Source organism: Felis catus, chromosome C2 (assembly GCF_018350175.1).
Source record: "Felis catus isolate Fca126 chromosome C2, F.catus_Fca126_mat1.0, whole genome shotgun sequence".
NCBI lineage: Eukaryota > Metazoa > Chordata > Mammalia > Carnivora > Felidae > Felis > Felis catus.
The window spans coordinates 77,963,016-77,980,159 of record NC_058376.1 but is presented as its reverse complement, the minus strand read 5'-3'; the positions used below and the strand labels follow the sequence as shown (position 1 = coordinate 77,980,159).

The window sequence follows — 17,144 nt, the reverse complement described above, 5'->3', positions numbered from 1 at the left end:
TTTTGAGGAAGAACACTTCCTTTTCTGATGTCACATGGCTTCCCTTTTTTTTGACCTTCCTGAGATAGGGGGTATTTTGTTTTATCTTCATTATCTCTTTCCCCTCTCAAATTCTGTACTCCAGAAACAGTTTGCTGGACTAGATTTACCCTCAGGTATCACCAGATTCTACCAGAGAGTTGCTTTCTAACCAACAATGAAAGATTTAAGGCAAAAAAAAAAAAAAAAAAAAAGGAATCCTTTGGCGGAATTCTATATATCTCCATCAAGATGGAGATGACTTTGAATTTGTCTTTTCAAGAATTTGGGCTCTTTGCCATGGATATAGGCACGAGGCTTGTAATCAGGAAACCTGTGTTTTTCATCCTAAATGATTTAAGGTCACTTACAGCTCTGAGATACTTAATTGTTTTCTTAGCAATGTACACAGAAGCCTGAGCTGTTAAAGTTAAGACCTAGGACTTGACTTTTCCAGAATTTCTCCTCAAAACTAGAATTACATGAAACATGTCTTTCTACATCTCTGTTATGTTGGATTTCTGCAAAAATCTAGAGAAATCTAGAGAAAACAGCCTGAGGCTTACTCCTGGTTGTTTTTCTGAGGATTGCTACATTATCGCTTTTTTGGGTGTGTGTGTGTGTGTGTGTGTGCGCGCGCGTGCGTGCACGCACTGGGAGGGTGGAGGAGGGCAAGAAACCCATCACGTCACAGATCCTTATTGTCCTTGTACACTTTTTCCTTCTCTTCAGATTCCTCAATAATCCTTGGGACTTTCCACTCAATGACTGTGACATTATATGTGTAAGGGGGGTGGGGGGTAAGGTGGTTCTTCAAGGCCTTTAAATTGGTCACAGACTTATTCAGTCTTGCTCCCTTTTCCACAGCACATAGAGCTTATCAGAATACTCTTTGTATTTCACTGTATTTCAGGCATTGAAAACTTCATGATAAACAGACTGCCCTGACCTTGCTCCCTGTGGCTTTAACCCTCTCTTCCACATTAAAGGAGAGGCAATCAGAATTTCTGACTTTTTTGCACTCTCTTACCCCATTTATCCACTCACCCTAATTCCTGGACTTGTTCAAGAAAGAATAGTTTTCACCTCATCCTGTTAATTCTTAAACTGATACCTCTCACTCCCTTGACCAAACACGAGAGTATTAAACATTTGCTACTGAGGGTAAGAGTAAAAAGAACCAAAGTTGCTTGAGCATCTACAAATTAAGGGACAATGTCCAGGGCTCTCATATAATCTAATTTAATGTTTTCTTTTTAAAGAATATAATAGATTTTACTTTTTTATTTTTTTAATTATTTTTACAAATCTAGTATTACTGGGGCACCTGGGTGGCTCAGTTGGTGAACGGTCTGACACTTGATTGCGGCTCAGGTCATGAACTCAGGGTTCATGGACTTGAGCACTCTGTCAGGCTCTGCGCTGACAGTGTGGAGACTGCTTGGGATTCTTTCCCTCCCTCTCTCTCTCTCTTCTCCTCTCCTCTTGCATGCATGGGCTCGCTCTCCAAATAAATAAACTTAAAAAAAACCTATTATTATTATTATTATTATTATTATTATTATTATTATTATTTGATAAAGAGAGAGAGCATGTGAGTGAAGGAGAGGAGGAGAGGAAAAGAGAGAGAGAGAATCTTAAGCAGGCTCCACCCTCAGGGAAGAGCCCCACACGGGGCTCGATCATGCCCTGGGCCGAAATCACAAGCTAGACGCTCAACCAACTGAGCCACTCAGGTGCCCCTCTATTATTTTTTTAATTGAAATATAGTTAACATATTATATTAGTTTCAGGTGTACAACACAGTGATTTGACATTTATATACACTACAGAATGCTCACCACGTTAAGTGTAGTCACCATCTGTCACTATACAAAGTTATTACAGTATTATTGACTGTGTTCCTTATGCTGTACTTTGCATCCATGTGACATTTATCTTATAACTGGAAGTTTGTACCTTTTAATCCCCTTCACCTACTTAGCTCATTCCTCCAATCCTTGGTCCCTCTGGCAAATACCAGTTTGTTCTCTGTACTTATGAGTATGTTTTTGTTTTGTTTGTTCATTTATTTTACTTTTAGATTCCACATATAGGTAAAATCATACAATATTTTTTTCCTATCTGACTTATTTCACTCAACATAATACCCTCTAGGTCCATTCATGTTGTCACAAATGGCAAGATCTCATTCTTTTTTATGAATGAATAATATGTGATTGTATATATGCCGAATCTTTATCCACTCGTGTATCGATAGACTGTTAGGTTGTTTCCATATTATTCCACGTTAGTCTTTATAGCAGCTCTTCTAGAGTAAGTATAATACCTGTTCTACAGATAAAGAAAATAAGACTCAAGAGCCTTGCATAACATCCAAAATCAATTAATCTGTGTCAAATCTAGAAGATGAACCTGGATGTTTTGTTTGACTCCAAATTTCATGTTCCTTCTTTGTTCATCTATAGTTTTTGAGCTAGCTTCCTAAAATAGTTTAGGCTGCTCATAATAAATGACCTAATAAAATGGTCAAAAATACAGACCTCAAAAAGAAACAGAGGAGAGAAGTGTAATAGGATTTGGAAGAAGGAATTTATTATACTAGAGCACGCAGGAAAAATGCAAAGCTTTAAAAAATATTTTTATTTTCCTAAAGGTGAATATTAATGGTTCAAGCAATGTTTCCATAAGCTCTTGCTTTGCATTTGACTGATTTGGGAAAATGGAAGAGAAAGAGAGAGGTATCTTTAGGCTGCAGAAGATCAACCTGCCCCTGGAGTCTGAACAGGGGGAGTTTTTCCCCCTGGAGTGGGAAAAAATGGAAAAAGCACCTGGCAAAGCATCTCTTGGCCACTTTTCCCTGTGCTTCTCTGCACTTTGATATGGATTTACAAGTGTTCCTAAGTATATCCAACGTGCTAACTCTTAACACTAGGCTTCAACACGGGGATAGATGATAGTTGGGTTGATGATAGTTGGGGGGACTGACTGCTAGATCCCTTGCCCCCTACCATATCTCAGTCTCTCCCACTTCTCTTACCACTTAACCCATTTCCTGATTCTGTAACCTAATGCATAATACTGTCTTGTTTCTGGAAAGTTACCACAGAATAAAAGAAAGAAACTCCTGGACTAGGAACCAGGAGACCCTCAACTCATCATTTAGTAATGTGTGACTCATGCCCATTTATTCTTAAGACCTTATATTTACACATATGTAAAATAGGCATAATAATTTCTGCCCATCCCTGCCCTGCCAGACCATGTTCTCCTCCAGAGGGATGTGGAAATCATTCAGAAAATGGATAAAGGAGAGCTTAGTAACCTGAAGTGTCTTATAATTGGGAGGGTTTATTACGTAAACACCTGTTTGTACAACATGGACCTATAATTGTGAGTTCTTGAAAAGATCTAAACAGCAAAAGCAATGCCCTCCTACCTTAAAGTCAGTAATTATAGAACACAGTTGAATTGTTAATTGTACACCAATTGCCATACTTATTTATGCAAATATATATATATATATATATATATATATACATGCACACACATACAAATATATATATATACATGCACACACATATAAATATATATATACATGCACACACATATAAATATATATATATATCTATATATATATATACATGCACACACATACAAACACAGAAAGTTTCTCTCTATATATAATACATATATATAATTTATATAACATAGAGTTTTATATATATATGTGTATATATATATATATATATAAAACATAGAGTGTTTTATATACACATATATACAAAATAAAATGTTAGAGAAACTGTTTTTTCACTCTCTTATCTACTATAATAAATATGACTGCAGGAAGGAGACAAATAGGAAAAAATAACGCACTTTGTCTGAAAATTGTAAAAGGGGAGTTTTCCCACCATAGTTTCAAAACATGCTTAAGCCCAATCTTCGTTCTGTGGTCATAATTACTCACTGTAAATGGCATATAGCCCATAAAGTTCTTCCTCATCTTATCTTTTCCAGTTCCCACCACAGCCTTATAAGGTAGGTTGGATTGTTATCCCCATGTATCCACTACTGTATGAGCTTCTCACAGATGGGACTGTTTCTTACTATTTTTCTACCTCTAACATCCAATTTGAACAAGTGTGTATGTATTTAATGTATAGAGTTTTTTTGTGATAAAACAAAAGCAAAGATATTTAGTGGCCCACACGGGGACCTATAGATTTTAGTATATGCTAGAGGAAGTCTTAAACTTTGTTTTTCTGATGCTATATCCTGCTCCGATGATCGTAGATATCACTAGTTCTGTAATCAGAGAGTGAGACGTGACAGTTGGTAGGGAATATCATATGTGATATGATGCATAGAATGACAAGCCAATCCGAGTAAATTTCCAAATTGAAGTTATGCTAAGTGGAATTTTTTTGTTGGTCTTTGTCTCCCAGGAGACTTGTCAAAAATCAACAGAAGAGTTGTTTGGGCTCCGGGCTTATCCTGTGTAGAAAGGCGATGGCATCCCCATGGGTTTTCTCAAAGGCCCTCGAACACCTAAGCAGAGGAAGCACGTTTCCATGTTGTGGCCTCTGCATGACAGCAGGCTGTGCTGCCAAATTCCCGATTTGATGGTGCTCATAGTCATTTTCTGTATATCCCAACTGGCCTAGGAAGCTACACACAACAGGCCTCAGCTGCAATTTGAAATTGGCATCTCCATGTCTTTCTTAAGCCTTTGGGTCTTCACTGATTTCTTTTCCCTTATTCATTTTCAAACTTGTTTGAGTTGAAGGGCCAGAGAGGGGAAAGAGATGGAGAAGAAAAATAATAGAGGTAAAAAGAAGATGCAATTGTTTCCCCTCTCACAAAAGAGATTCTTTAGGAAGATATGCAACTTCATACTCTAAATTCAGGAGAAATATGACTTGATGATAGCCTTGCAATCCCTCCCTAGTTTACAAAAAAAAAAAAAGCTCTCAGACGGAAACAAATAATTTCTTGTCATAGGTCCTGGAGGAATATTTTTACAAATTGTAGTTCAAGGCCACGTTTCGATCTGAGACCTGTGGGATCTGACCAGTCCGCCCTGTTCAGTATGACCCGCTCACCATCATTGCCATGTTTGTGTTCCCAGGACCTCGATGCAGACTCAGTCTTCATATGGTAACAGCTCTCCACCTCTCAACAAAATGAACAGCATGAACAAGCTGCCTTCTGTGAGCCAGCTTATCAACCCTCAGCAGCGCAACGCCCTCACTCCTACCACCATTCCTGATGGCATGGGAGCCAACAGTAAGAGCATCTCCGTTTAGCTGCACCTTATGGGTCCACAGGGCTAATGTAGGGGAGGACTCCACTCTGGGGTGCGGGGAGAGGCTTGCTTTTTAAGCTGAGGAAAGGCACAGTGGGACAGACAGATCACAGCCTAATGGCTTGAGTTCCTCATGGTGAGCTTTTCATCGCTTTTGAAGTGTATGGTTCATGGCAAAGCACATTGGTAGAGATAGAGGAGGCTGTTCCTTCAGTAGAGAAAAGGATCTCTATGAAAACAACCATGCATTTCCCATCAACCTGGTTGGGGGACCCACCTCCTATATCCTTTGAGATAGTGAAAAGGAAATATATCCAACATGTGGGAAGTAGCATGGTGTGGTAGACTTAAAGTCTAGAGAAATAGATTGTCCTCTGGATGCTATGGCAGGACTAGCCGTGCAACTATGGACAAGTAACCTCTCTGCTCTAATGCTCCGTTTCCACTCATAAAAGTATCACTCTTCACTTTTAACATCTTATGATTGTGTGTCCCTGTGATCTTAGCCTTCTCATCTTGTCTACGCCATCCTATATACAGTCATTAAGGAACTGACATAGAGAAAGGAGTCTCCCTTTTACTTATTCACGCACAGATTACTCACATCGACTAAGTATAACTGTGAGAGGCAATGTGAAAATTGGGCCTCCAAATGAATGATGATTGCTATATAGCTTTGCTGTAAATAGAATTATCCACTAGAACTAAATCTAGCAAAGTGCGTATCCAAACGAGAGAAAATCAAACGGATGCTAGAAATGCAGAAGGATGTATTATAAGGACACAGAAGTCTAAACACTATACATGTATCCTACAATGCCCCTCATAAAATGATGCCTCAATCTTGTCCTTTGAAATCCTTCATTATTCTGATCAAGCCTTTAAACCTGCACTTCAGTATTACCTTGAAGAGATTAGAGGTTTTGTTTTGGTTTTGTTTTCTTAAAGTTAAGGGAAGCTAGGGTTGTGACTCTCTGTGGTCCGATGGCAGAGATTCAGATTTAAATGAGATACAGATGTATATGGTAAGGTTGCTTGGTTTGGTAACAAAGACTTTAGAGCCAAACTGCTGTCTCCCTAGTGATAAATTCATCCTAAGACTCCAAACCTCACCCCCTGACAGGTCTGCTACTCTGACAGCAAAAGGAAAAAGTGTCATTTTTTTTTTTTACTTTATTTTCTCTCTGGTGACATCTTAGAGTCCATTTGTTCCTTCACATTTGTGTAATTTACAGTTTGCCTTCTTTTTCTTTATACTTCACAATTTTCTTTGATAGCACCGGCAAAGTCAGAAGGGAAAGTGATAAGATAAAATAAGCCTGTGCTCTTTAGGGGGCTAGTTGGTGACAGAGGCCTTTCCTTTGGGAGCATATTGCTATTCACGAAAATAAAAGCAAATCGCATTAATCTTTAGTAGCAATGTTCCTCTGTTTTTTTGACCTGAAGACAAAATTTGTTTCATAGATATGATCTGTATTAAGCGCTTCTCCTCTATAGGTAGATGTTTCCAGTTTGTAGTTTAGTAAAAAACCAATCAGTGTTGCTGGTGTCCCTGAATACAATCCAGAAATGGACCATAAGAAAGAGCTGGAACCTTTCATTTCATTCTTGCTTAATAGGCCTATGGTTCCCAAATATTGCAATAAATCCTCCTGTCCCCAAGCAGTTATTCCAGAGGTCATTCTCATTCACAGATCTGTTTATTTGTTCACCTCACCTCAGTTTACCGAGCACGTGATTTGTGCCAGGCCTAATGAGTTAGCCTAACAAGGGAGACAGAAATATAAGCCATGAAGGCAAATGCAAAGAGGAATATATCAACCTCAGGAGTAGTATGCAGTTGAACAGAGCATTAGAAAGAAGTGGGGGGAGATTGTCCTAGGAGCACATGCAGGGTTCGAGAAATGTGTAATTAGTTTGGAGTTTGGTGAACGTTGTCTTCTGTTGGATGAGACATAGGGTGCTTAAGGGGTGCAGTGAGAGAGAAGAGTGAAAAGGAAGGCTGGTGGATTAGGCCCTTGGTAACATTAAACCAGACAAGATGGACCCCTGGGAAGCTGGTACTGATGACGGCAGTAACCCTCTCTGTTCCTCCTGCTTCTGTTCAGTTCCTATGATGGGCACCCACATGCCAATGGCTGGAGACATGAATGGACTCAGCCCCACCCAGGCCCTCCCTCCCCCACTCTCCATGCCATCCACCTCCCACTGCACTCCCCCACCTCCGTACCCCACAGATTGCAGCCTTGTCAGGTGAGTCCACGGCATGTGCCCCCGGGGGCCTGTCCTCAGCAACTCGGGGTGGTGGAGGGCGGATGCTCTCAGAGTTCAGTACGCAGTTGGGAAAAAAAAGAAAGCAGCCCTTCCTACGATGGGTGTTCAGCACTGTTATCTCTGATCTGTGGAGTGGTCAGCAGTGTTTAATCGAGGAAAAGCACTATAATCCATAGGGGAAAAAGTGAAAATGTGAGTTTATAGGCAAATCATTTTTCATGCCTGTTTCCCCTCATCTTCACTTACCCTCTTCCTCCTCCCTCACAGTTTCACATGGTCAGTTGTGGCCTTCAAACTGGTGCTCAGGGCTGGGGACCCAAGAAGGGCCGTAAACTTGCTATCTCGCTCCCTTTCCCATTCTCCAGGACTCCTAGCTCTCAGCCACCATGGCCTCGTTATGTTGGAGTGGGATGTCCGTAAAGAAGTTTTAATGGTTACAGAGACGACAGGGACTTTCAAGAAGCCAATGGCCACTGTTACACTGCCATACACAAAGCAGGCACACCTTAGGCAAGGGGGTTCAGATAGCCAGAAGAGGGAAATGTGTGAAGCCTGAAAGATCTCTTCCCACAGAAGTGAGAGTGGGTGCCACATCCATGCCTAGTGCACATCGTCTGCCCCTGCTTCACGTGCAGAATGACCCTTTCGTTTGGCTGTTGGAACAATGGGTACTGATCCCCATGTGACTGATGCGGCAGTCCTAAACAGTGTCAGAGAGACGGCAAGGCATGTGGCTTGTGCCACCCAACCTGTGGCTCTGTGGTGGTGGCATCACCAATCTGAGACCAGCGCCAGAAAGGAGGGGTCTGTATTCTGAGTAGGACATAAATCAGAAAGCATTCCTAGTAGAGTAGCCTCCATTTTTTTCTTAGCCACGTGAACCATTCTCAGAAACCCCAGAGACAAAGCAATTCGAGTAGAGGTGCTCTTTTGGACGTGAAGAGGCAGGAGGCAAGAGCGCTGGGAACCTGACCACTGGGCTCCTTCCTTTCACCCCCCTGCAATGGCTCATAAGGCACTTATCTATGTAGAACCCCTGAGAATTCCACCAATCACCTTTTGAAAATCACTGCTCTGCAGGAATCTTCAGAGTTGATTTTAATTTCTATAGACCTAAAGTTCAAGTCACTAACCATTCCCAAACCTCAAATCCAAGGCCTCCGTATGTTTCACCTGCCCCTAGTCTTTCCTGTAGGGCATCCGAGGGCGATAATGTTGGGTTTTCCTTTATCTCGCCAATGCAGTTGGGGTGAACTTTCTGTTTCTGTTTCCTCCTTCCTCTTCCCTCCTCCCTCTGCAGTTTCTTAGCGAGGTTGGGCTGTTCATCATGTCTGGACTATTTCACGACCCAGGGGCTGACCACCATCTATCAGATTGAGCATTACTCCATGGATGTAAGTAACTGTTAGACTTTTCTCTTGAGTTTTATTTCTTCATTCCCTCCCCCTGGTGACATCCACCTTGTAGTTCAGTTCCCCCTGGTTTTAAAATTTGTTATCATACCCTCAGTCCCCAAATTTGGTGGAAACCATTACCATATTAGAAAGATTCCCAGGCCTTAGCCTACATACGTGAGAAGTTTGGTGATCAGTCTTCCTCTGCTTGTCAGATCAGCCAGTAATTCTCTATAGCACACATACTGTATTCAGAGTGGGAAAGTGGAAACCCAATTCCCACCTCCAAGATATTTATAATCTCGAAAGAATTTAGAGAATTTTTTAGATGTGCTCATTAATCAGTATGAGACCCCAGGGAAGCTATCAGGAATCAGGTGATATTATCCTCACTTTAAATCATGGAGAGACAACATTATAATCATTTGCATGATGAGTTGATGACAGAACTAGGAATAGAGTCCTAAGGTGGAAGCTTCTGGTCTTTAACTCTGTTAACTGGCTTCTTCTGCCTTTCCTTAAAGTAGGACCTTAAGGAGGATTCAGCCATTCCTCTCAATTAGAACAATATGTTCCCTCATTTTCAATTATATTAGAATAGGGCCAAGCCATCCCTGATCATTGAGAAAATTCACTGGTCATGGTTCAAGTCCCATCCATGCTTTTTAGTAATAATGAGACTTTGGGTTATCACTTTGCCTCTCTGAGCCTCAGTTTATCAAACTGGGTTCAAAATCACTCCCTCTGGCTTTGATATTCTTTGTCTTTTGCAGCAAGCTGGATGGAAGGGGACTGTGTGTGTGTGTGTGTGTGTGTGTGTGTGTGTGTGTGTGCACGTGTGTGCTTCCTATACCACTTCATGAATGGCTTGTATTCTTGGGAGCTTGTATTGTTCTGGCTTATGGCAATCTGATTTTCCTTCCAGGCTTCTCTTCATGCTGCTCTCTTTGGGGTTTACTATCCTCTCTTCCAGCTTCCAGAGGGCCTTTTGGACTAGTGGAAGAAATATTCTCTGCCTCTGCTGATGTTTGTGTAGTTGAGATCTCTTCTTTCCCCTCCTTGAGCACCGATGCTAGAGATGCCCCTGCAGCATGAGAATGCCCCAGCCCTTGTGATGACAAGTACATACTGCACTGCCTCTGTGCCCACCCCTCTCCACCCCACACATCACCCGGCTGCTGCTCCCTGATGGAATAAATTATAAGTGAAAACTATAGAGAATACTTTAGTAGTAAGTTTCGACAGGTTTTGGGTAACTTTACAATGATGTCCATTCGTTGAGGAGAAGAGAGTTGCCCTGTCTTTGATAGTCCTATATGATAGAACAGAGAATCGGTCTCTTCCCTATTTTTTTTAAAGTTATGCCATCCACTTGCTCCCTGTCCCCACTGGGGAGTGTGTCAAGGTACTCCCTTGGCTACTAGGATCTGCAGATGTTCTCCAGAAGTCCATCTCTCTTGTTGTTGGCTAGGTCTTGTGCCGGTCTCTGGACAACAATTTTCTCATCTATCATAAGTTAAAATCTATCCAGAGAATCATGGAGATTGAGGGAGGCCAGTTTACAGCGTTAGAGACTTATTGAGAGCTCCAGAAGCATAAAGAGTTACACTTACTCATCTCCATGTGGGTTGCCTTCTTTATGGTGTATTCTCCTGCCAGAATGGGAAATCGGAGTGCCCATACTGCAAACGTCCAAACTGGGAAGTGATTGGGAAGCTATCTCATTTCTGCATCCTCACCTCAGCTTCTTCCATCTCATTACTGGAAATAGAAACTTCTTTTGCAGCTTGTCTCTCAATACCTGTCTGAGTCATTTGGCATCCCTTCCTGGGAAAACGATATGGTTACATTTGGCAGTTTTCATAAGTAGCCCTTCTAAGATGCCGGACTGGGTTAATAATAATTTAATATGGTAATAATGCCAATGGTTAAGATTTAGATAGTGTCATTTATAATCGGTCTAGTACTCTCACATCCATATTCACACAAGAGCCCACAATGGGTGCTGATGTAAAAAGGAATTTGATCCCATTTTATCAATGAAGAAACTGAGGCCAGTAGGGAAAAAGTGACTTGATGAAGGTCTAGAGTCATCCAGTGACAGAATAAGAACCTCTGTCAAGGTCTTCTTACTCAAACACAGTGTTCTTTCTACCCACCATGCTGCTCCAAAAAAAAACCAAAAAACAAAAAAACAACAAAAAAAAATGTGAGCCATCACTGAAACAAGCTAATGAAGAGATAATGCAGATAAAAATGTAAGAGATGTCTCCACAGATAGTTAAGCTCGGGCATATTTGTAATGCCTTCTACCTCCATTAATAGAGGATGGACACATACTTTGCATTTGGATACCCTGGTTTATCCAAACACCAAGAGACCTCCTGGCCATTAGGGCATTTTAGGCTCAGAGGCTGTCCTGAATCCCCATTTCATTTACTTAGTTGTGTAACTTTAGACTTGTCAACCTCTCTGAACTTCAGCTTTTCAATCTATAAAGCGGGTGCAATAGTATCTACCACTAATCTGAGCATTAAATGAGATCGTGTATATAAAATAATTAGTTCAGTGCCTGGTATACAGAGAGTGTTCATTACCTGTTAATAAACTTTTTTTTTTCCTCATCTACTCATTTGAGCAGTGGTGATGTTCCATTGATATCTTTCTTCTAGTGACTAGAGCCAGGTAGATTTAAGAGTTGGAAGGTACCTTTATCTCATGTTTTTGGTTTAGGACTTTTGCCCTCTGATCTAACTATCCCTACTTTACCAGTGAAAAAACAGACCATTAGAGAGCAAGTGGGGTGTTATCCACAAGCAGAAATGGCACCTCAAGGCTGTGCCTTTTGCTTACATATAATGGCAAGGGTTATCAGAGAATTAATTTTATTTTCCAATTTGGAGATCAATCAGTTCCGGACAGTTAAATCAGAACACTGGGGAATGATAAAATGATGTGGACTAAATCGTCAGTCTGTCCCCTTGTCCTAAATCTGTTTGCTCCCCTTTCTTATTGCACAGGATTTGGCAAGTCTAAAAATCCCTGAGCAATTCAGACATGCCATCTGGAAGGGCATCCTGGACCACCGACAGCTCCACGACTTCTCCTCCCCTCCCCACCTCCTGAGGACCCCAAGTGGTGCCTCCACAGTCAGCGTGGGCTCCAGTGAGACCCGGGGCGAGCGCGTTATTGACGCTGTGCGCTTCACCCTGCGCCAGACCATCTCCTTCCCGCCCCGCGATGAGTGGAATGACTTCAACTTTGACATGGATGCTCGTCGCAACAAGCAACAGCGCATCAAGGAAGAGGGGGAGTGAGCACCACCGTGTGAACTCTTACCATCCTGTCCCCATCTGTCTGCCTCCCTACAAAGCACTAGTGCTTGACCTTCAGAGCGTTCTCCCTAGGTCTTCTCCTTCCTCTTCTCAGTCTGGTTTCTTAAGGGAAGAAGAAGTTAAGAGGCTACCTTTGATTTAATGTCCAACCTGGCATCTGATTCTGATTCTGGCTTTAAGCCTCCAAATCTATTGCTTGCAGGACTGAAGTTACCATGGCTAGGTGGAAGTGAGCAAAAGAGCAGTGGGTGTCTCCTTAAGCTGCAAAGATTTCTCATTGACTTTTATAAAGCATTTTCACCCTTATAGTCTAAGACTATATATATAAATATATAAATATACAGTATGTATTTTTGGGTGGGGGACATTGAGTTTTGTTTAAATGTAATTTAAAGGAAAGGAAATTGAGTTGCACTTATCAACTTATTATTTTTTTTTAATTTACTTGTTTGGATGGTTTATCTATACCCTTTATTTCAAGGGGTATCATGTATGGTAATAGGTATCTGGAGCTTGACGGCACATGTGAGTGACAAAAATGTCCCTTCACTTATTTTGATATTAAACAGTTGGCACATCAAACCTTTGGATGTATCCAGTTGTATTTACCATTGCTTATCATATGGGAGAGACTGTATACATATATCTACAGTTCTGTATGTTGGCGTACTTTATGTTACTGGCACTGCTGTTAGTGACGCTCATTCACTTTGGGGTTATTTTTAGTCCAATCACAAGAAAAAAAATCCACGTTCACACTGTCACAGGAGTGTGGCACTGGAAGAAGGAAAATAGCCTCTCTTGCTTTTGGTTGGGAATGGGGAATGTAGGTAATGCCTAATAATTCTTAAAAGGTGTGTGGCAACCGGGTCAAACACATCTGGTATATGTATCTGGGTATATCAGCAATCCACTTACATTTACTACCAGATGCCTTATCTCTTAATATTTATTGGGAAAACGTTTGTGGCCATTACAGAAGCCTGAAAACTAAGTTTCAGTACTGGGTTGACTAAGTCAATTAGACATTTGCTACCACTGTTCAAATTAAGTTTGATTTGATTAGAATGAATGCCCTCTATCTAGTTCTTACACTGAAGTCATAAGGTTTATTAAGAATATCCAGGAAAAACAGGAATCATACAGAAATACTGAATCTCCTCTAAACGGTAAGCAGTCAGTGAGCTGTGAACTGAAATTCTTAGAAGACCTTTTGAAACACAGATAATATTATTTGGTAAAAGTTTATTTTGGAAATCCTCCAATGATGTAAAACTCTGCAAGTAGAAGCTTGTTTATCTTTCTCTCTCCAAGGATGAAAACAGTAGTGATTTGGAAAATATAAGATTATGAGATCAGCTTTCCTGTGGAATCAGTTGCATCACTATATAACTTTTCATTTTTGATAATAAGAGTTTGAGTTTGTTGGAAAATAACTGTGAGAATCCAATTTCCCGTCCATCTCTCTTCTGGACTGTCATAGACATAAAAATGTCCCCACAAATGTCAGCCTTCCAAGGGAGGCGTTGCTTGAACCACTTAAACATAGAATTGTCTTCAGACTTTGAGAAAACCTGTAAATGACGATACTCCTGTAGATCTTTAAGAAAGATACTTTTTTTTCCACACTCTAAAACAAATATTTTGTACATATGCTAATGAGCTCTAAAATCCTTCTGTGCATTCTAGTAAAGGGCTTTGATTGCACATAAGCTTCCATTTCTGTTTTAAAGTGCAAAAGGGCTAACCGGGCTCAAAAATATAATGTGTGAGTTTCACCTGAAAAGTGTATATATATTTTGTGTGTGATATTGCCTACTTTGTGTTTCAATTTTTGTTTCCTTCTTGGGATAGTGGGTTTTCCAGAACCACAGTTCAAATTTTTTTTTATTATTATTATTATTGTTTTTATATTTTCATGGAAACACCACTTAGTAAGATGACAATGTCAAATAAGAAAATAAATGCCATAACTGTAAGATAGGGGGATGGGAAAGTTGTTTTTTATTATTATTTTTATTTTGTATGTTAAAAGAGAGTGAGTCCTTGATTTCAAAGTTTTATTGTGCTTAAGTGGTTGTGGGCACTGTTACTTTGTGGAATAAATATGTAGATTTGAAAACCTATTAAGGGGAAGAATAAAAGCTGTGCATTGGCAATGCGAGGAGGGAAATAGCTTCCTCTACTGTCCTGAGTGTTTGAACAAACCTAGGACTTCTTCTGAGCTATTTCAGCACTGTTCAGGTAGCACTAAGGACTCAGAAATCCCTGTACTGTATCATGTGTTTGGCACTAGCCAAGGCTAAGCACAACTACTGGCCTCATGTCCTGGTGGCAACTTGCGCTCTTTGAGTGTATGAGTAGCTAGGATAAGGGGTGAAAGAGTATTAGGGACAGACAAGTGGGAGTGGGCTTAATGGAGTTCTGGTGGCCTCAGCTCAACGCAGTTAGCTGAGGAGTAGAAAGGTTTTTGTTTGGAGGTGATTAGAAACAGAAAAGGAGAATAGAACTTTCTTCATTAATTCCACTGACCTCTTGTTTTCTTGACATTCTCCTAAAGTACAGTATGTGGGATGTTAAATGTTAAAGGTTGTGTTTTTTTTATTATTTTTATAATTGTACAAAAATTAAATGTCAAATGTTTTATATGCTTTATTAATGTTTTTGAAAGTTTCTTTCTTATAGATGTGATACTTTTTTTTTTTTTTTTAAGCTTCTGTTGCTTGTCTTTTGGTATTTTGTGTAATGGGATTTTGGTGAGCCAGAGGCACACCCATGTTTGCCAGGGCATGCAATAAAATTTACAAAATAAATAAAAATGCATCAAGAAATGGTGTTGATGGTGTGTGTGTTCGTGTGCGTGTACATGTGTGTATGCGTGTGTGTGTGTCTGTCTGTCCTTTGGCTTTATTTTTATCATTGAGGAAGAGGAAAGAGACATTACAGAGATTCAAATATTGATGTTTCTCATCTCAGAGAAAATTATTATTATTTTCTTATTTTCACCAATCTATGAGGTAGGAAAGACCAGGAAAATACCCTCATTTGGTACATGAGATACTCACAGATTTAATACTTTATTTGATTGAAATCAGAATGAGTTTGCTTTGGAATAGGAACTAAACTACAGATACTCCTAATGTCTATTTAGTGATTTTCCCATGACAATGACCTCAGCAGTGTTGGGAAGGGATGCAGATGCCTGGTTGTGTGTGGAAACAGCACTACAGATGGTGGGCTCTGGGCATGTTCCCCTTTAAACTCAGTGTTAATATCAACTCTCAATTATATACATTGATTCAGCCAATAAAATATCTACTATCAAAATGGTTTGATGATTTTTACTAAAGAAATAGGAAAGTTTGTTCTTTTATGGGCTACATTAGATGGCATGAAAACAGTTTAATAGCTTAGATTTATAAATAACTATGGAATGACATTGGATATAATACATAACACTTTAAAAATATCAGTTTGTTTTCCTGTTTATATATAGAATCACATCATGTATATGTACATTCAAATAGGCAAAGAAGATTCAGCTTAAATTAGGGGTACCAAAAAGTTCAAAATTCTTATTCCTTAAAATCTAGGTGATAGAGCCTCCAAAATGAAATGATTGACACAATGTTTCCAAGAAAAGAAAAATAAAGAGCAAAGAAAATGGTTAATTCTTGTTATGCTATTAAGGCACTTTATAATCAAATAAACTTATTTTTTTGAGCAGTTCTAGCTATTCATATAGATTTCTACTTCACGGCTTTTATTGTCTCTTAGAAATCTTCTGAAGTGTAAAACAAAAACTTGACAGAAACATTTTAAGACTTTTTTAGTGTAGTTTGTTTCATAGTAAAATTGAGAGGATAGCATAACTTTCCCATGTAGCCTCTGACCTCACCCATGCACAGCTTTCCTCATTATCAGCACCCCCCCACCAGAGCGGGCCATGTGTTACAATTGAGGAACCTTCATTGACACCTCATAATCACCCAAAGCCCATGGATTCCATTAGGGTTCACACTTGGTGCTGATTTGCTATGGGTTTGGACAAATACACAGTGACACGTATCCATCATTGCAGGACCATAAAGAGTAGTTTCACTTCCCTGAAATTCCTCCCACCCCAAAACTCCTGGCAACCACTCTTACTATCTGGCAATCCTCTTACAATCTCCATGGTTTTGCTTCTTCCAGAATGTCATATAGCTAGAAGCATACAGCATGTAGTCTTTTCAGATGGACTTCTTCCACTTAGTCATATGCGTTTAAGTTTCCTCCATGCCTTTTCATGGCTTAATACCTCGTTTCTTTTTAGTGTTGAATAATATTCCATTGTCTGGATGTACCAGTTTTTTTGTCCTTTCACTTTCTGTAGGACATCTTGGTGACTTCCAAATTTGGGCAATTGTGAATAAAGTCTCTATAAACATCTGTGTGCAAGTTTCTGCATGGGTATAAGTTTTCAACTCTTTTGAGTAATTCCAAGGAGCATGATCGGTGGATTGCATGGTAAGAGTATGTTTAGTTTTGTAACCAACTGTCAAACTGTCTTCCAAAGTGGCTGTACCATTTTGCCTTCCCGTCAACAATGAATGAGAGTTCCAGTTGCTTTCCATCCTTGCCAACCTTTAGTGTTGTTAGTATTCTGGATTTTGACCATTCTAATAGGTATACAGTGGTACCTCATTGTTTTCATATGCATTTCCCTGATGACATATGTGGAGCATCTTTTCATAGGCTTATTTTTCACCTGTATATCTTTTTTAGATATGTCTGTTCAAATATGTTTAGATATGTCTGTTCAAGTCTTTGGCC

General features: G+C 39.9%; 1 protein-coding gene across 10 annotated transcripts in view; it reads left to right on the top strand.

Annotated features, from left to right (window-relative positions):
- The window catches only part of TP63 (tumor protein p63), a 229,293-nt gene extending 214,133 nt beyond the window's left edge, over positions 1-15,160 (top strand). For 7 of the 10 annotated variants that reach the window (XM_019839986.2, XM_019839985.3, XM_003991796.6 and 4 more), the window contains 4 exons: positions 5,150-5,307; positions 7,435-7,579; positions 8,901-8,994; positions 12,015-15,160. In XM_019839986.2, the coding sequence (XP_019695545.1) occupies positions 5,150-5,307; positions 7,435-7,579; positions 8,901-8,994; positions 12,015-12,311 (694 nt within the window). In that variant the 3' untranslated portion in view covers positions 12,312-15,160. The remainder of the gene's footprint in view (positions 1-5,149; positions 5,308-7,434; positions 7,580-8,900; positions 8,995-12,014) is intronic. The other 3 variants (XM_019839992.3, XM_019839991.3, XM_019839988.3) reach the window with 2 other exon arrangements.
- Positions 15,161-17,144: the final 1,984 nt, after the last annotated feature.